Raw genomic sequence first — 21284 nt, forward strand, 5'->3', positions numbered from 1 at the left:
TTTGAGTGTTTTTGGTGACATATCAAATCTCCTCAAACTCCTAATGAAATGTAGGCAGAAGGAGTGGTGTGGCACTGTTGGTAAAAATTAAATCAGATCATTAGAAAGAGGTGACATAGGACTGGAAGGTGTTGAGTCATTGTGGATAGAACTAAGGAACTGTGTGTGTAAAAATACCCTGATGGGAGTTGTAAACTGACCTCCAAACAGTAGTAAAGACATGGTCTATAAATTATAGCAGGAGATAGAAAATGCATGTCTAAAGGCCAATATTACGATAGTCAATACTACAATTTCAGTATGTATGTAGATTGGGAAAATTAGGTTGGTGCTGGATCCCAAGAGGGGGAATTTCTAGAATGCCTATGAGATGGCTTTTTAGAGCACACTTTGGGATCAGCTATTCTAAACTGGGTGTTGTGTAATCAACCAGAATTGATTAGAGAGCTTAAGGTAAAGGAACCCTTAGGAGAACAGTGATCATAATATGATATCATTCACCCTGCACATTTGAGAGGGAGAAGCTAAAAGCAGATGTATCAGTATTACAGTGGAATAAAGAGAATTACAGAGGCATGAGAGAAGAGCTGGCCAAAATTGGTTGGAAAAGAACACTGTCAGGGACCACGGCAGATCAGCAATGGCTGGAATTTCTGGGAGCAATTCAGAAGGCACAGGATATATACTTCCCAAAGAGGAAGAAGTATTCTAAAGGTAGGATGACACAACCATGGCTGACAAGAGAAGTAAAAGCCAAAGAGGGGTATGTAATAGAGCAAAAATTAGTGGGAAGCTGAAGGACTGGGGAGGTTTTAAAAACCAAGAAAAGGCAACTAAAAATGTCATAAAGAAGGAAAAGATGGAATACGAAGGTAAGCTTGCCAGTAATATTAAAGAGGATACCAAAAGGTTCCTCAGATATATAAAGAGTAAAAGAGAGATGAGAGTAGATATGAAACCACTGGAAAGTAATGCTGGAAAGATAGTAATGCGGGACAAGGAAATGATGGACAAACTAAATAAGTATTGTGCATCAGTTTTCACTGTGCATTAGCAGTATGCCAGGCGTTTGAGAGTCAGGGGGAAGAAATGTGTGAAGTTGCCATTACTAGGGAGAAAGTTCTTGGGAACCTGAAAGGTCTGAAGGTAGATAACTCACCTGGATGAGATGGCATACACTCCAGTGTTCTGAAAGAGGTGGCTGAAGAGATTGTGGAGGCATTAGTAATGATCTTTCAAGAATAAATTGATTCTGTCATGGATCTGGAGGAATGGTAAATTGCAAATGGCACTCCAATCTACAAGAAGGGAGAGAGGCAGATGGAAGGAAATTATGGGCCAGTTAGTCTGACCTCAGAGGTTCAGAAGGTGTTGGAGTCGATTGTTAAAGATATGGTCTCGGGGTACTAGGAGGTACATGATAAAATAGGCCATTGTCAGCATGTTTCCTTAAGGGAAAATTTTGCCTGACAAATCTGTTGGAATTCTTTGATGAAATAACAAGCAGGACAGACAAAGGAGAATCCACGAATGTTGTGTACCTCGATCTTAAGAAGGCCTTTGACAAGGTGCCACACATGAAGCTGCTTAACAAGTTAAAAGCCCAGGGTATTACAGGAAAGATACTAGCATGGATAGAGCTTTGGTTGATTGGTAGGAGGCAAAGAATGGGAATAAAGGGAGCCTTTTCTGGTTGGCTGCCAGTGACTAGTGGTGTTCCACAGGGGTCTGTTTTGCAGCTGCTTCTTTTTACATTATATATCAATGATTTGAATGATCAGATTGATAGCTTTGTGGCTAAGTTTGCAGAAGATCTGAAGATAGGTGGGGGGACAAGTAGTTTTGAGGTTCTGAGATTGAAAGGCTTGTCATATGAGAAGCCTTTGGTGTCTCTGGACCTCTACTCACTGGAATTCAGAAGAATGAGGGGTGAACTCATTGAAATCTATCGAATGTTGAAAGACCTTGATAGAGTGCATGTAGAGAGAATATTTCTTGTGGTGGAGGAGTCTAAGACCAGAGGACACAGCCTCAGAATAGAGGGGCATTCTTTTAGAATAGAGATGGTGAATCAGTAGAATTTGTTGCCACAGGCTGCTGTGGAGCCCATGTCATTGGGTATATTTAAAGCAGAGGCTGATAGATTCTTGATTAGTCGGGGCATGAAAAGTCACAAGAAGAAAGCAAGAGATTGGGACTGAGTGGGAAAATAGATCAGCCATGATGAAATGGTGACACAGACTCGATGGGTCGAATTGCCTAAGTATCTTCCTATATCTTATGGTCTTAGGGAAATGTTGAGGAGTATATGGAAGATAAAATTTATTGTCAAAGTAAAAGCCAACCCATCTGCCAGGAGCCATGACTTGTGCCCCGTGAGTTGAAGGAAGCTGTTGAAAATGAATCTAGTTGTCTAGAGGGATGTGACATCACAACTTTCATAGGGTGCAGTGATGGGGCAACTCCTATTGTTGACATAACTGGATAAAACCACAAAGTCATAGTCATAGTCATACTTTATTGATCCTGGGGGAAACTGGTTTTCGTTACAGTTGCACCATAAATAATAAATAGTAATAGAACCATAAATAGTTAAATAGTAATATGTAAATTACACCAGTAAATTATGAAATAAGTCCAGGACCAGCCTATTGGCTCAGAGTGTCTGACCCTCCAAGGGAGGAGTTGTAAAGTTTGATGGCCACAGGCAGGAATGGCTTCCTATGACGCTCTGTGCTGCATCTCGGTGGAATGAGTCTCTGGCTGAATGTACTCCTGTGCCCACCCAGTACATTATGTAGTGGATGGGAGACATTGACCAAGATGGCATGCAACTTCGACAGCATCCTCTTTTCAGACACCACCGTCAGAGAGTCCAGTTCCATCCCCAGAACATCACTGGCCTTACGAATGAGTTTGTTGATTCTGTTGGTGTCTGCTACCCTCAGCCTGCTGCCCCAGCACACAACAGCAATCATGATAGCACTGGCCACCACAGACTCGTAGAACATCCTCAGCATTGTCCGGCAGATGTTAAAGGACCTCAGTCTCCTCAGGAAATAGAGACGGCTCTGATCCTTCTTGTAGACAGCCTCAGTGTTCTTTGACCAGTCCAGTTTATTGTCAATTCGTATCCCCAGGTATTTGTAATCATCCACCATGTCCACACTGACCCCCCCTGGATGGAAACAGGGGTCACCGGTACCTTAGCTCTCCTCAGGTCTACCACCAGCTCCTTAGTCTTTTTCACATTAAGCTGCAGATAATTCTGCTCACACCATGTGACAAGGTAAAGTGGCAACTACAAGGTCACGGTTAATCTCTGTATGAAAGATAAAAGCTATCCATTATCCAAATGGATTTATTTGTAAATATGCAGATAATAGGTTTTTCGATAAACTGGTTTTCTCTTGTATTCCAGCATATAGTGTTGGATCCAGAATTGGATTCATATCACACTTTTAGTACTCACAAAGGGCTGTATAGATATCATCACCTAGCATGTGGAGTTTCAAAGGCACAGTGATTTTTCAGCACACAATGGACCAGGGTTTTCAAGGGCTGGGCCATGTCATCTGCTTCCCAGGTAACATTGTGGTTTCAGCATCTACAATATCGGACAACCCTAGAGATGCCATGTCCAGATAGCAGTGATATAGAACTAAAGTTAAGCTGGCAAATTTTCTGCGAAGATTAGTGAAACACATGGACTGATGAATTATTGCACAAGGTTTACATCTGACACAGAGCAAAATGAACTCTATCACCACTGTATTGTAGCAGTTAATGCATGTTATTATTGCTCAGGGCATCAAAGTTCCAAGTTCAATTCTGACTCTGTCTGTAAGAAATTTGTACATCCTTCCCGTGAGCATGTTAGTTTCCTTTGGGTGCTCTGGTTTCCCTCCACATTCCAAAAACGTACTGGTTAGTAGGTTAATTGACCATTGTAAATTGTCCCATGATTAGGCCAGGGTTAAATCGGTAGATTGCTGGCCAGTCCAGTGCTTAGACCAGAAGGGCTTGTTCCACACCGTATCTCTAAATTAATTAATTACTGCACCATCAACATGGCTGAGCTTAGGGGATTCGTAATCTTGTTGAACATATTTAAGATATTTCATTACCAACCTTTCAACCTGGCTGCATGAGCTGTGGAAGCAATGACCATACAGAATTGGTCTCCACAAAGTGAAGAGGCAGTTTAGCAATACAAGCATTGACTTTTGAAATACAAATAGCTAATGCACTACAATTTGGAGAAGTTCTGAGACTTACTTGTGATGTATTCATCTATGGAATCAGTGCAGTCATTTCACATCCATTATCTTTGGGTGTAGAACACCCAATTGATTTTTGCTTCTGGAATCTTGATCTTAAATGGGTTCAATCATATTCAAATTGAAAAAGAAGAAATGAGCATATATCCTGGAGGTCAAAAATTCCACAATTGCTGGTATGGTCAAAAATTCAGATTTCAAAAATCCTGGGTTTAAACATGATCAATATCTTGTGTGATATAATACTGACTCATTTCTTTGATAAATAGCACCAGCTATCTCCAACTAAAGCTTGTATTTTGTGGAGTTCTGGAGACATAATACTTAGAAATGTTAAGAAATGCTTTATTTGCTGACCTACATGAGTGTCAGTCTGGCATTCCCTGCCTTAAGATCTTTACATACAGTCACCATCCAAGGCCAACATAGAATCAAGACATGAGAATTGTTTGTGCCAGTGTGCATCCAATGAAGTTGTCTGAAACCAATCAGTCCCCATAATTCTGAGCTACTATACGAAGAGTGACACTGAATTTTTTTTTAATTCAACCATAAGTCTAATTGTTTAATTGTGCTGAGGATCATAATACTCAGCAAATAAACTTGCAAATAAAGTACAGATAGGGATATTCCACACTGTTGAAACAAAAATGCATGAAATCCTCAGTGTAAAGAAAGAGTTAAATCTGATTTCTCCTTGATATATGCTGAAACATGTGATGTAAAATGGAAGCTTGTAAGGCAATGTGGTATCAGTCAAGAATGTGAGAATGTTTTGAAAACTTAATGTGAGTACTTATTTACAGCCCCTGAAAGTAGATAATGGTGCAAAACATGTTTGCCTGGGTAAGCAAAAATGATTCTGCAGATACCGCCTAGTACTGCTCCATGGGAAAGTATTAGAGTAAGCAGACTTGAAGGGGAAATTTCTTTTGTGCAAGTGGAAATCTTCTCTTAAGCTGGGTCATAACTAGTGCTAAGAGTTGTGGGGGTGGGGGGGAGGAGAGGGAGAAAATATAAAAGCTGTTGGACATTTGTAGTTCCCTCTGACAGTGCACTGTGTAGCATAGCTAAATGATTGGTTGATAAATATTATTTGTTTCTTTTACTACTTCATTAACAAATTTTCTTTCTGTATTTATTCTTTATATTACTTTAATAAAGTAATTTCTCCTAACCTTGAATACGTGCACAGTGCCTCCCTTCTTTGCAATCTTTCTTGCTGAATCAGAAAAGAACAAGGGGTGGCTTTTAAAATACTTTTGTTAAAATGGAATCCAAAAAAAAGGAAGGAGGAAAAATGAAAGACAACTGCAGTTACCAGGGGTCAAATAATCTCATTTATTATTATTTTAAAAGAATCTAAGCTTGGTAATTCATTGTATTTTCTCCCTTTGCTTTTTTAAATGAAAGCATTAAATGAAAATGCTTTTTTAAATGAAAGCATTGGAAATGAGAAGTGAAGAAATAAGTCACTGAAAGCATGCTGCTGATAAAAAAAAATAAAGCAATATGAATGCTGCCTCTGAGCTGTATGGAAAATTAATTGGAAGCAAATTTGTAAAAGGCAGAAAATCTATTTTAATTATTTTTAAACCTAGTGATTAGAACAAGACTATTTTGCTTCTAATCAGTCAATAAATAACTGCCTCCTCAGAATCAGGTTTATTACCAGTAACATAGGTCATTAAATTTATTGTTTGCAAAAGCAGTACAGTGCAAGACATAAAAAATTACTATAAGTTACAGTAAGTAGACTGATAGAATGACTAAAAGTGAAATAGTGAGTTAGTGTTCATGGACCATTGGGATATATGACAGCAGAGGGAAAGGTGCTGTTCTTAAAATATTGAGTGCTCCTGCACCTCCTCCCTGCATTTCCCTGGTGTGAAAATCAAGGTAATTTGAAAATATAAAAAAATTATAATTGAATTTGTAAAAGTATTCTAAGAATGTCAGATATTTTGATTGCACCTTGATCACCTTACTGAAATTTATTTGAAAGTTTATTATGTTCATCTTAGCTTTAAGTCATGTTTTATGTGAGTAGCTTCAAGTTCCTGGGCCTCAACATCTCAGAGGATCTATCCTTGGCCCAAATAATTGATGCAGTCACAAAGAACGCACACCAGTGGCTATATATCATTAGGAATTTGAGGAGATTTTCCCAGAAGTATAGTGGAGAACATTCTGATTGGTTGAATCACAACCCGGTATGGAGACTCCAATGCACAAGTACACGAGACTGCAGAAGGTTGTAGAGTCAATCAGCTCCATCACTGGTACAACCCTCCCTACTATCAAGGACATCTTCAAAATGTGGTACCTCATGAAAGCAGCATCTATCATTAATCATGCTTACCATTCAGTACATGCTCTCTTTGCATTACTACCATGAGGGAGGAGGTACAGGACCCTGAAGACCTACACTTAACATTTTAAGAATAGCTTCTTCCCATCCACCATTTGATATCTGAATGGTCCAGGAACCCATTAATACCACCTTGTTTGTCATGTCTTGCACTATTTATTTTGTAACTTATAGTATTGTTTTATGCCTTACACTGTACTGCTGCGGCAAATTTCACAACATATTTCAATGACAATCATTCTGATTCTGATTCACTTTAGAAGTTTTTTTTCTATGACATTTAAATTTGCAGTTGTGTCTATATGAGTACTTCAATAATTTATGCATACTATGCTTTCCCCAGCAGCAGGTCAAATTAAGAGAACTGAACATGTTTGGAATCACTGAATGAAACTGCATTTTACCTCAGTACATGGAACAAATGAGCATAGGAAAATATTTGTATACTTTAGTTTCTAATGAATCTCACTGCCAAAGTCCTTGCCTGTTTTTTGAACATTAAAATTGCAATTGCTTTTAGGCTATCAGGCTTATATAGACCCTTGTCTAAACCTATGATTACAATTTTATTCCTGATTTTAAGGTTGTCCAAATGTAATGCAACTGGGGGAACTTGGACCCCATATAAAGCAGTGTCCTAACCGACCACCAGCTGAACTGGATTCTAAGGTTAGTACTTGTGGAAATTAAACCTTAATTTCTTGATGCCTCATCATTTTGACTTAAGTTTTACAAAACAATAATTTTATAACCTGCATAGATAAAGATGTAGTTTTCAATATAGCAAGTAATTTATGTAAACATTCAAATTAGGAGCAGTAGTAGACTGCTAAAACTACTCTGCCATTTAATAAGATCTTAGTTACTGTAACCAGAAATTCTCATTCCCATCAAATCATGGCTATCTTTCACCTTTGATTATCATCTTTATCACTGCCTTAAAAATATTCAAAAAGTGTCTTTCCTCTGCTCTCTGAAGAACAAAGCACCAAAGAGCCACAATCCTCTGATTGAAATAATTATGCTTCAATTCTCTTAAGGAAAATCCCTTGTTTTTAAATAGATATCTCCAGTTTAAGATTCTTTCTTAAGACAAAGTATCAGCATGCACTGAGTTAGGACCCCTTCTTATATGTTCAGTCAAGTTCTTTCTTACTCTTTGAAACTCCAGAAGCTACAAAGTAGCCTTTTAAAGTAATAGTTACTTCGACAACTTTGGTCTACATTCTGTTTCAGACACTCCGTGTGTACTCTATATGATTTTTAAAAATTATTCTTTCATTTTGGTGCTATCTTTAATTTATTAAGTTAACCACAAATGGTGGGTTCACCCTTGGAATTTGTTAGTTTCACTGTAATCTATGTATTTTGTGAATTCAGAAAGATCCCTTATAAATGTTTCCCATTGGATTCCAAGAGTGTTCTTTAACCTACTGTGATCCAGGTTAATTAAACCCAAGGATATAATGTCAGAAAGTTCCACCTGTGGAGGGATGAAAACGAGGTTTACTGAATTTTTAAAAAATAACTTTAGAAAAAATGCTATGCGAGAACAAGGCTTGGCTGACGCAGTGCGGGAAAGGGAGAGAAACACAGCTAACTATTAGAAACTAAGAAAGAACTGTTAAAAGTGGAATTAGTAGTGAGTATCTCTATCCAACTTAATTGAAAACCTCAGGGTGAAACCCCCGGAGGAGAGACGATAGCGATAAAAGATATATTAAAGCTACAGCTGTAACAAGTAGCAGCTATAATAAAACAATATCACCAGAGACAAGTGTCCAACATCTCTACCCTGTAACCGGGAATTAGTTCTGTTAAATCACACCAAGGAATTTGATCAAGATTTTTTTGTGTAAATGTTGCGAATCAACTTTCAGTGGATAATCAACTATTTCATCCAAGGAAACAGGAAACAAAAAGACGAACCGCCCAAGATAAAGAACCAGCACGGGAATGAAATGTTTCATGACATTTAATACAGTTGGATGTATAAATTTATTTCCACCCACAGCTCCGGTCTACTAACTAAACTTGCTGACGATACAACATTGATTGGCCTAATCTCAAATAATAATGAGGCAGCCTGCAGAGAAGAAGTCATCACCCTGACACAGAGGTGTCAAGAAAACAACCTCTCACTCAATGTTGCAAACACAAAGGAGCTGGTTGTAGACTACAGGAGGAATGGAGACAGGCTAACCCCTATTGACATCAATGGATCTGGGGGGTTGAGAGGGGAAACAGCTTTAAGTTCCTCGGCATACACATCACCTAGTATCTCACATAGTCTGTACATACCGGCTGTGTGGTGAAAAAGCACAACAGAGCCTCTTTCACCTCAGACGGTTGAAGAAGCTTGGCATGGGCCCCCAAATCCTAAGAACTTTCTACAGGGGCACAATTGAGAGCATCCTGACAGTCTGCATCACTGCCTGGCATAGGAACTGTACTTCCTTCAATCACAGGACTCTGCAGAGAGTGGTACAGACAGCCCAGCTATCTGTAGATGTGAACTTCCCACAATTCAGGACATTTACAAAGACAGGTATGTAAAAAGGGCCCGAAGGATCACTGGGGACCCGAGTCACCCCAACCACAAACTGTTCCAGCTGCTACCATCTGGGAATCGGTACCACAGCATAAAAGCCAGGAGCAACAGGTTCCAGGACAGCTTCTTCCACTAGGCCATCAGACTGATTAACTCATGCTGACACAATTGTATTCCTATATTATACTGACTGTCCTGTTGTACATACTATTTATTACAAATTATGATAAATTGCACATTTAAATGGAGAGGTAACATAAAGATTTGTACATATGTATATGAAGGATGTAAGTAATAAAGTCAATCCAATTCGAAGGATCTGAATTGGATTTTCTGCAATAACTGATTATTTTTGCAAAGACTTTGATAAGTTACTGAATGAGATTTACTTTATTTAAAAGTTGTGATGTTGGAGAATTGTTGTGAAAGGAGTTAAGCTGTATAGATATATAATTTTTGAATTTGAATTTGAAATTGTAGACATACTGACTTGAACTGAAATTGAAGTTAACCATAATACTTAAGAATAGGTATACAATTAGGGATAAAAAGAAAAGGAAATATTAGTCTGCAAACCTTTAAATAGGGAATAACACTAGATCTAATTAGTTAGAGAAATTGGAGTAACAAAGGTTATTCTAATGAATATCACTGATTCTAATGAAACAGGAATTTGTTTTTTGTTGATATCTGAGATTTAGAACCTAAACAGAATGTTGGAATTTTGAATTGTTCTTACTCATGTAAATATTTTGTATTTTTTTTTTAGAAACAAAACTTACCTCCAGAATTGTGTGTGTTCTGTTCACTGCCTCCTGATATCTAGAGCTTCTGATGGCCTACTAGCACCTAGTGTAGTACTATGTCATTTGATTTTTCTCATAAAGAGTGCGGTGACCAGTCACACGGGACAAAACAAGTGCTACACAGGTGTTACACTAACTTTCCATATCACTTACATTTTCCCTGCTTTTAGATCTCTTAATTACCCTTAGTTAGGTTTAAAATGCTGATCTTGTACTAATTTTTCTCCTCCTTAAAATGAATGTAAAATTGAATCTCAATTTGATTACTGTCACATAGTGGCCCCTTCATTATGGGATTCTTAGTTAATCTTATCTTATTGCACAATAAAAGACCAGATGTAGCCTTCTCTCTGGTTTGTTTTAGGTTGTATTTTTTTTAAGAACCTATCCTGAAAACAGTATATGAACTCTCTATATAGGTGACTATATCCATCTAACTTTTCCAGTCTCTATACAGATTAAAATCTCAGATGATTATTGCTATACCTTGTAGACAATTTCTCATCATTTCTTTTTTATGCTCTAAGCAAATGTGTTGGTTGTTATGGGGCTTGTATACCACTCCTATAAGTGACTTCTTGCCTTTATCATTTCTTATTATATTTATGCATCTTGTTTTTATGAGCTTCGCTCATCCCTCTTTATGACACTAAGACAATCGATACTTAACAGTATCACTCCTCTGCCTTTCCCAAGCTTTTTCCGTCCTTTGTAACCATAAAATACAATTTCTATAGAGGAAAGTACAAAAGGCCACAAGTTTTATAGCCCTGAGATAACAGAACGTTAAATATAGTAGACAAATTAAACTCATGTCAATTTTACAAATATGATATTTTTAACATTATTTTTGAGTCTCTGTAAAACACTTTAGCTTAGGTCAGCCGATTTCTTCATACATGGCTCAATATTTAACAGAATTTTGACAAATAACTCACTTTTAAAGTTAACGCTATATAAATGCAGGTTGCCGCTGCAGAAGCAAATGGTCCATACTAATGATGCCGATCTTTATTGAAGACGGGAAATGATTAGAAATGAGTACATTGAAAGGTGGAAGAAACATGCAGAAATGGGATGTTATAAGAGTGTACTGTAACATTGAAATAAGTACAGTACAACAGAATGTATAATGTCATAGCAATATTTTTAGTCTAAATGCATCATGGCCATACAATCTTGCCAGTCGTATTCTGCTGTATAAACACAGTCAGTAATAAATGGGAATTATTTATTTTAGTTTATTGAAATATTACTGTAGATTTTCTCCTAATAATTGATTCACTTTAAAGAATTGGATATTCATAGCTATTCTTTCATAATGTCTTTGATTTGCTATAGGATGTCACAGGGACTTCATGGTATCAAACAGACTTTGGTCTTACATCAAAGCCAAAACCTCATCTCAACCATACTGTACAGGTAAAAAGCAAGCACTTTTCTTGCAGTAATGTCTGTGAAAATTTGCATAAATTTGCTAACATGCTTCATTATATCTGATAGTTAATATGAATTCCAACTTTCTGATGGACATGGTTTGTTGACATACTGCAGTACTTTGGCATTCTGTAATTTTGTCATGAAAATACATTGCAACAATATGAATTTAATGTAAAGTTCATTTCCATTTTGCCATTTCTACCTGTGCCACCAATGTACTGGGTATAAATTGTAAATATATAGGTGTCAATTACCTCATTGATATAAATGTGATGCCCAAATGAAGCACATTTGGAAAGTCAGTATCACTGTGGTTCAATATGTTTTAATATGTATAAAGAAATGATGATAATACTCTGTGAACATTTGCATTGTTTAGTAGACCACAATAATTTTCTTTTTTCTGTGCTGTGCAAAAGGTGCGTTCCTGGGAGAAGAATCTTCACGACCAATCTAATAATGATGGGAATGTTGAGAAACTCTGCAGCAATGCTTCAAATGAAATAAAAATGTACAGAGAACTTCTTTCCAAATCAGGCATGTTTTATGACAGTGGATTGTATGTTGCATGTACTTTACCTTTCTTTTGTAGGATTATTTAATTATTTTGCACAAAGTGGCAATGTAAGTTTTATCTTGAGTTAAGGACTATGCATTGTTACCAAGTAATGGTCTTACTATATTCCCTCTTTTTTAATATAACTGATATAATAGTATTATGGCTGTCTTCAATCCTGCTAGCAAGAGGACTAGTTTCCTAAATATATTGTGACACAGTAATTCTGGAACAGACTACAAAAATGGCTTAATCAGGAGATAGCAATCTAAGCATTTTTCGATGGACTGAATCCTAAAAAAACTAAATATTTAGAAAAAAAGAATGGGAGATACTTGTTTAAAGAAAACAATAATAGTTGTGAAAGCTGTATCCATTATTGTAATGTGGTCAATATCTGAAATAGATTTATCAACCATCCCAAACCTGTAAAAGAGCATAAGAATCAGCCACAAAGTTTGAGAATGAAGTTCTGTGAGCCAGGTCAGATAGGATTTCCTTCTCTGAAGATTTGGAGTACAAAGAATTTTCCTGATGTTTTTACTCAACATCAATCACAATTTCCAACTTTGTTGAATTTAACTTCACACAATGGAATCTTAATTTATTGGTATGGAAGTGGGTTGACCCCCCTCCCCCCATTGTTATACACTTTATTATGTGCCTCCTGTACCTAATATAGTGCCCACTGAATATATGTTTGTGGTCTTCTGCGGCTGTAGCTCATCCACTTCAAAATTCGACATGTGCATTCAGAGATGCTCTTCTGCACACCACTGTCGTAGTGCTTGATCATTTGAGCTGCTGTCGCCTCCCTGTCAGCTTGAACCAATCTGACCATTCCCTTCTGACCTCTCTCATTAACAAGGCATTTTTCCCCACAGAATTGAAATTAACTGGATTTCTTTTTGTTTTTTTGCACCATTCTCTACAAACCCTAGTGTACAAAAATCCTAGGAGATCAGCAGTTTCTGAGATACTCAAACCACACCATCTGGCACCAACAATCATTCCACGGTCAATGTCACTTAGATCACATTTCTTCCTCATCCTGATGTTTGGTCTGAACAACTGAACCCCGTGACCATGTCTGCATGCTTTCATACATTGAGCATTTGCTGCCACTTGATTGGCTGATTCAATATTTGCATTAGCAAGCAAGTGTACAGGTGTACCTAATAAAGTGGCCACTGAGTGTATTTCTATGCTAGCACCCTGTTGCACAAAATCAAAATCAATCTCATGATAAAGAAATGAAGTTGATCCTCTTTCCTCATTCCTTCCAGGTTTTAGGCAACAAGTGCCAGAAAGGGATAATATTTGGGAGAAGTGTTTTTGGATTAATCTACTGAAAACAGTAGGTTTCTTCTGTATGCTTCTTCTGTGTGTAGATTCACAGCATCTGCAGCTTCTTGCTTTTCAGTGTCAAAACAGACCACTGTAGCTCACCACCAAAAAGCTGTGCATGTTTTTAAACTATGCAGACATAGAATAGGGGAAGCTAGGGCTTTTCCTGACCCCACCATAGACACCTAACGGCTCACATTTAAAGATGAAAGATAAGCTTTATTTGTCATATGTGCATTGAAACATTGAAAAATACAGTGAAATTTTAGGTTTGCTCAGGCTATTGGGGAGAGTTTAAACTAGAATGGCTGGGGGGTGGGAACCGAACTGAAGCGATGGAGGAAGAGGCGTTTGGCTCACAAATAGAAAAAGCTTGTAAACAGTGCAAGAAGTAGGGTAGGCAGGTGATAGAGAAGGGATGCGCTCAAACCGATGGTTTGAAATTTGTCTATTTTAATGCAAGGAGTATTATGAACAAAGTGGATGAGCTTAGAGCGTGGATCAGTGCTTGGAATTATGATGTTGTGGCCATTACAGAGACTTGGATGGCTCAGGGGTAAGAATGGTTACTTCAAGTGCCAGGCTTTAGATGTTTTGGAAAGGACAGGGAGGGAGGCAAAAGAGGAGGGGGCGTGGCACTGCTGATCAGAGATAGCGTTACGCCTGCAGAAAAGGAGGAAGTCATGGAGGGATTGTCTATGGAGTCTCTGTGGATGGAAGTTAGGAACAGGAGGGGGTCAATAACTCTACTGGGTGTTTTTTATAGACCACCCAATAGTAACAGGGACATCGGGGAGCAGATAGGGAGATAGATTCTGGAAAGGTGTAATAATAATAGGGTTGTTGTGATGGGAGGTTTTAATTTCCCAAATATTGATTGGCATCTCCCTAGAGCAAGGGGTTTAGATGGCGTGAAGTTTGTTAGGTATGTTCAGGAAGGTTTCTTGACACAATATGTAGATAAGCCTCCAAGAGGAGAGACTGTACTTGATTTGGTATTGGGAAATGAACCTGGTCAGTGGGAGAGCATTTTGGAGACAGTGATCACAATTCTATCTCCTTTACCGTTGCATTGGAGAGGGATAGGAACAGACAAGTTAGGAAAGAATTTAATTGGAGTAAGGGGAAATATGAGGATATCAGGCAGGAACTTGGAAGCATAAATTGGAAACAGATGTTCCAGGGAAATGTACAGCAGAAATGTGGCAAATGTTCCGGGGATATTTGCATGGTGTTCTGCATAGGTACATTCCAATGAGATATGGAAAGGATGGTAGGGTACAGGAACCGTGGTGTTAAAAGGCTGTTGTAAATCTAGTCAAGAAGAAAAGGAAAGCTTACCAGTGGTTCAAAAAATTAGGTAATGATAGAGATCTAGAAGATTATAAGGCTAGCAGAAAGGAGCTTAAGAAGGAAATTAGGAGAGCCAGAAGGGGCCATGAGAAGCACTTGGCAGACAGGATTAAGGAGAACTCCAAGGCATTCTATAAGTATGTGAAGAGCAAGAGGGTAAGATGAGAGAGAATAGGACCAATCAAGTGTGACAGTGGAAAAGTGTGTATGGAACCGGAGGAGATAGCAGAAAATACTTTGCTTCAGTATTCACGACGGAGAAGGATCTTGGCGATTGTAGGGATGACTTGCAGCAGACTGAAAAGCTTGAGCATATAGATATTAAGAAAGAGGATGTGCTGGAGCTTTTGGAAAGCATCAAGTTGGATAAGTCACCGGGACCGGACAAGATGTACCCCAGGCTACTGTGGGAGGTGAAGGTGGAGATTGCTGAGCCTCTGGTGATGATCTTTGCATTATCAATGGGGACAGGAGAGATTCTGGAAGATTGCAGGGTTGCAAATGTTGTTCCCTTATTCAAGAAAGGGAGTAGAGATAGCCGAGGAAATTATAGACCGATGAGTCTTACTTCAGTGGTTGGTAAGTTGATGGAAAAGATCCTGAGAGGCAGGATTTATGAACATTTGGAGAGGCATAATATGATTAGGAATAGTCAACATGGCTTTATCAAAGGCAGGTCATGCCTTATGAACTTGATTGAATTTTTCGAGGATGTGACTAAACACGTTGATGAAGATAGGGCTGTAGATGTAGTGTCTATGGATTTCACAAAGGCATTTGATAAGGTACTCCAATAAAGGCTTATTGAGAAAATAAGGAGGCATGGGATCCAAGGGGATATTGCTTTGTGGATCCAGAATTGGCTTTCCCACAGAAGGCAAAGAGTGGTTGTAGATGGGTCATGTTCTGCATGGATGCCGGTGACCAGTGGTATGCCTCAGGGATCTGTTCTGGGATCCCTACTCTTCATGATTTTTATAAATGACCTGAATGAGGAAGTGGAGGGTTGGGTTAGTAAATGTGCTGATGACACAAAGGTTGGAGGTGTTGTGGATAGTGTGGAGGGCTATCAGAGTTTACAGTGGGATATTGATAGGATGTAAAACTGGGCTGAAAAATGACAGATGGAGTTCAATCCGGATAAGTGTGAGGTGGTTCAAGGATGGCAGAATGTAGTATTAATGGCAAGACTTTTGGCAGTGTGGAGGATCAGAGGGATCTTGGGGTCTGAGTCCGTAGGACACTCAAAGCTGCTATGCAGGTTGACTCTGTGGTTAAGAAAGCATACAGTGCATTGGCCTTCATCAATTGTGGGATTGAGTTTAAGAGCCGAGAGGTGATGTTGCAGCTATATAGGACGCTGGTTAGATCCCACTTGGAGTACTGTGCTCAGTTCTGGTCACCTCACTACTGGAAGAATGTGGAAACCATAGAAAGTGTGCAGAGGAGATTTACAAGGATGTTACCTGGTTTGGAGGGCATGCCTTATGAGAATAGGTTGAGTGAACTTGGCCTTTTCTCCTTGGAGTGACTGAGGATGAGAGGTGATCTGATAGAGGTGTATAAGATGATGAGAGGCATTGATTGTGTGGATAGTCAGAGGCTTTTTCCCAGGGCTGAAATGTCTAACACGAGAGGGCACAGTTTTAAGGTGCTTGGAAGTAGGTACAGAAGAGATGTGGGGGGTAAGTTTTTTACACGGAGAGTGGTGAATGTGTGGAATGGACTGCCGGCGATGGTGGTTGAGGGGGATACGATAGGGTTATTTAAGAGACTTTTGGATAGGTATATGGAGTTTAGAAAAATAGAGAGCTATGGGTAACCCTAGGTAAATTCATAGGTAAGGATATGTGTGGCACAGCTTTGTGGGTCGAAGGGCCTGTATTGTGCTGTAGACTTTCTATGTTTCTATGAAATGTGTTGTTTTACATCAACGACCAACACAGTCCAAGATTTGTTCTAGAACGGCCTGAAAGTGTCGCTAACCCTAACCTTAACTGTACATCTTTGGAATGTGGGAGCAAACTAGAGCATCCAGAGGAAACCCACGCTGTCATGGGGATAACATATAAACTTGTTATAGACAGCAGCGGGAATTGAACCCAGATGAATGATCATTGGCACTGTAAAGCGATTATGCAAACCACTGTGCTACTGCAATTTTTTTCACAACCTTTCTGAATATACGTACCTGATGTCCATTACCTATTTATCCAGGTGCTGCTGGATCTCCCTCTGCTCCTCAAACTACTAATTTACTATTTAAATTCTATTTCCTTGATAATTCCAGTCTAACAAACTACTGGATCCTGCTCAGATTATTCCTTCAAAGTTCCTTCATCATTCTGCAGGAATTTATTTTATCCCAATTTATAGACTTCATCTGTAAGTAGTTTACTTCATGACAAAATTATTTGCACCTATAGTAATCCTGTTTCAAAAACTCACTAGACTATTATCTCTGGTACATTCTCCTTCTTTCATTGCATGACAGTCCTTTTATAACTCTAAACTCCATACTCAGCAATTCCTTTCTTAAACCCCATCATTTTTCCGTTATGTCCTTTAACACTCATCTCCTTAGAAAAAGCTTTTATTTATCAATCTGAATATGTATCTCTTTGGCTCAGCATCTTTTTTTTTACTTTTGTTTCTGCCTTTTATATTCTTGGAATTCCCATCATGTAAACGATAACCATATATAGTGCAGCTAGGCATTTCAGTGAGCCACATGCTAATCTCCATAATATAATTCTTGCTGCAGTTTGACCATAATTGGGCCCAAGAATGAAGTTTACCAGAGAAGTAAGAAACACATCATTTTTCGACATATGACATCAGAGCAGTAGTGAAAGATCATATATTTTACAGGGTTGTTCACATCCCTAAGTACCTTTGGAAAATACATGCCATCATATTGCTTTCCATGTTTTAATAAAACTCTTAAATTTTCAACGCAAGTTCATGGTCTGCCATAACAAGCAAGGGAGGCCAGATGCCAATATTGAGATTTGATGACAATTGTCCCAATCAAGGCAATTAAAATTCCGCTCAGTATTTCAGCCCAATGGGTGACAAAGGCTTGTGTCTCCTCCTTTGGCTAATGGCTTCATTAAAACTGGTCCAAACAACAGTTGAGAAGCATAACAATAAGGCACATGCCTTTTACTGGAAAGGCACAAAGGTTAAAAATCTTCACTTATTTGGAGAGAATGGAGAGGCTGGGTTTATTCTCCCTAGAGCATAGAAGAGCAAGAGGAAGTTTGATAACGGTATTAAAAGTCATGAATGGTTTTGATAAAGTAAATAATAAAAAAAGATTCCAATTGAATTAAACAATATGAAGAAACCTTTTGAATGCACTGAATTATTCTGTAGCATACACTCAAAGAACAGTGAAATCTGATTTAGTTTAAAGGTTGGATAAATATTTGAAGGGGAATAAAAACGATACAGCTATTGGGAAGGTGAGTATTGTTTGGATATCTCTACCAAAGAGCCTGGGTCTGCGTGATAAACTAAGTGATGACTTCCTGTGCTGTATTGTTTCATGATCCTGAAATTTATCCATAAGAATGGTTATTGTGAAAATCACTGAGGTTTAAAAAGGGCCTATTTACTTTCCAGAAGGGTGGAATTCTACATAATATTTTTTCTCAGTAGTGTTGTATTTTGGCTGATAGTACAAATTGTGTTCAAAGTGCAGATTTTTCAATTAGCTGTGATTTGTTTCAAAACTGTAATTGGCTTGCATTTATGTACTTTGACTGTTTTTAATATGTCACAGTGTCTTACTATGAAGATGGGAAATCCCCTGTGGATTTACTACATAGGGCAGCAGTGAACTATGCTTTGGCTATAAAATTGAAACCAAAGGACCCTGAATTGCACTTCCAGCTGGGTGTGGTGTTGGAGGAACATTACTATGTGAACGTGATATATGGAGTTGTGAAGATGGTAAGGCTGCTATATTGTTTAATTCCATACAATCCAAATTGACCAAAACAAAATGCAATAGATGCTTGAAACTTAAAGTAATGACTGAAACTCAGAACTATACACTAACATTCTAGATTCGTTTCCCTTTTATTAGAAATGGAGAAAGTTAGATAAGTTCTAAATTTAAGGAAAGTGATGAGAGAACAAGTGGGGTCAATGTTTGGACAGAATTTCAGAAAGGTTAAATTACAAGAGAGATAATGACACAGAATGAAAGAGTGAATGGGCCAAATAAAGAAGCACAAAAACAAAGTAAATAGGAATTGGAGTAGACCACCATGTGCCTCAAGCTTGCCCTGCCTAACAATGCGATCTTTGGTTTGTCTATGCTGGTCTTTACTCCTATGCCAGTTTGCCATAATGTTCAATTTTGCAATCTTCTACATATTTTGCATTCTCCTCCTTGAATATATCTAAGTGGTCTAGCCTCCATCACTCTAAGTGGCAGAGAATTTTAGAGACTCATTACCTTTGGAGGAAATAAATTACTTTGCACCTCAGTTTTAAATGGCAGGTCCCTTATTCATAGTTATGTTCGCTTGTTTGTGACTCTACCACTAGCGAAAATTTCTTAACATTGACACTGTCACACTTCCTCAGGATCTTATATGTTTAAATACGGTTACTTCTCCAAAACTCCAAAAAAGACTGGCCTACCTTCTCTTGAAAGAAGAAAAGGTTGCTCTAAAGTGTAAATGAGGGAACAGAGTCACATAACTTTGTTGAACTTGTGGTTGAATCAGGAAAAAAATAATGTATTCAGTTGAAGATGAGGCACTGTCCTTCAGGTCTACATTTGAGTTTCTTTAGAATAGTTTACAAGATCAAGGACAAAAAAAGAAGAGAGTGGGTGCAAGATAGAAATCTGGAAAAGCTGGTACCTGGAAACCCAATCCCAGTTGTTGCATGTTTGAAAAAGAAGTGACTCCATTTTTTTAAAGTTCCATAATCTACAAAAATATATTCATTTCTTCAAGATGTCATTGTTATGACTATACAAAGTATTAAGGGGAAAATTTGAAATGAAGATAGAAATTTATGAAAGTACCCAACAGGTCAGGCAGCATATGTGGAGACAAACAGAGTCAACACTTTTATCAGAAGTAGGAAGAGCTAGAAATCAGACATGTTTTAGATTGCAGAGGTGAGCAAGGATGGAGTAAATAAGGAAATGTCTGTGTTATGTGGAGAATATGGTGATAGCTCTGGCAGAGTGAATGCAGTCAAAGCTTGTTAGTTACAGCTGATCTATTTGGAACAAGAACTGAATGAAGAAAGAAAGGAAACAAAGTACAGTTGTATATGTAAAACTGGAGTTGCTGGAAATCTGAAATAAAGGAGAATTTTGGAAATGCTTGCTACCTCAGGGTGTTGATGAAGATGGAAACATGAAGCAGTGAGTCATAGAGAGATTAGCCCTTCCAGGGAAGGAGAAATGCCTGGTGGTGGCATATTGTTAAAAGTTGTTTTTAAAATAAAAAGTGAATATTTTGTTATCTAAAATATAGAGTTGCTCTTCAATAGCTTAAAAACAATGGATTTTCATGTGAGAGAACTAATTGTTGATAGCATTCCTCCAGTAAAAAGGGTGGACTAATTTTTGATTGTTTTTCTTTTAGCTTCTAGCCATTATGCTCATGATAAGCTCTGGTAGTAATAAGCCAATTATTTTCCTTGGAAACCTTTCCGTGATCAATGCCTGTCCAAGGTGATGGGTTTCAAATGATTTAACTGGAGTTCACATCTAAAATAGATAAGTAGTATTAAGATTATTTAAATTATATCCTAAGCTAGTTATGAGGCCCCAACACAACTTTTGGAGTAATTGATGGAGAGCACCCATTGCTTTCGTACATAAGGTCCTAGAAATACATTCCAAGAAAATTGGCTTAATATGAAGAGCGATCTTGTGCATTTTTTAAAAGCTTATTGCTTATTAATTCCAGTTAATTAGACCATCAGTGAAACGGGGCAGCCGCTTATTTGGGACAACTCTCAAAGAACAGAAATTAATTGAGAGAAAGGCCAGGATTTATTTGGGACACTCAACTGCTTAAAATGGACAGAAGACTATTGCTGAATAGTTTCTAACTAGCGCCAGTGGCATGCACTTGCAGGGCTATTACACACTACACTGTGCTTAGAGTCAACGGTTTTTAAGTGGTGTCAGTTATGTATGTTTGTGTTCAAAAATCAGTGATTTTTGTCACTGATAGTTGGTGAGAAATAAACAGGAAGACAATTCAGAACTGTTCTTCTCACTGTGGGTTCATGCAATCATGCTTGAAGATGCCAAAAATGGGCATGGGTGAAAATGAAATTATTTCACTACTTCAACAAGTTAGGAACAATGAAGAGTTTGAAGGGATCAACAGTCATCTTGAATGTTACAATCAAGATGAAGATTTGTAACATGATATTGTTGAATGTATTGTAAGAAGGCAGTGCATTATCTGCACTAAGTGTCTGCGCTGATTTTGTTCATTTACAGTCAACCAAAAGAACACGGCAGCGTACATTGAATTAATTCCTCTGTTGATAACTATTAGGAACTAATAAACAGTTTTATCATGCTGTAATA

At 38.0% G+C, this 21284-nt stretch overlaps 1 protein-coding gene across 4 annotated transcripts in view; it reads left to right on the top strand.

Moving 5' to 3' along the window:
* The window catches only part of LOC140201399 (uncharacterized), an 80294-nt gene that overhangs the window by 17854 nt on the left and 41156 nt on the right, over positions 1-21284 (top strand). For all 4 annotated transcript variants that reach the window (XM_072265445.1, XM_072265447.1, XM_072265446.1 and 1 more), the window contains 4 exons: positions 7235-7320; positions 11350-11430; positions 11868-11985; positions 18492-18661. In XM_072265445.1, coding sequence (XP_072121546.1) covers positions 7235-7320; positions 11350-11430; positions 11868-11985; positions 18492-18661 — 455 coding nt within the window. The remainder of the gene's footprint in view (positions 1-7234; positions 7321-11349; positions 11431-11867; positions 11986-18491; positions 18662-21284) is intronic.

The sequence above is a fragment of the Mobula birostris genome, chromosome 8 (genome assembly GCF_030028105.1).
Source record: "Mobula birostris isolate sMobBir1 chromosome 8, sMobBir1.hap1, whole genome shotgun sequence".
NCBI classification, from domain to species: domain Eukaryota; kingdom Metazoa; phylum Chordata; class Chondrichthyes; order Myliobatiformes; family Myliobatidae; genus Mobula; species Mobula birostris.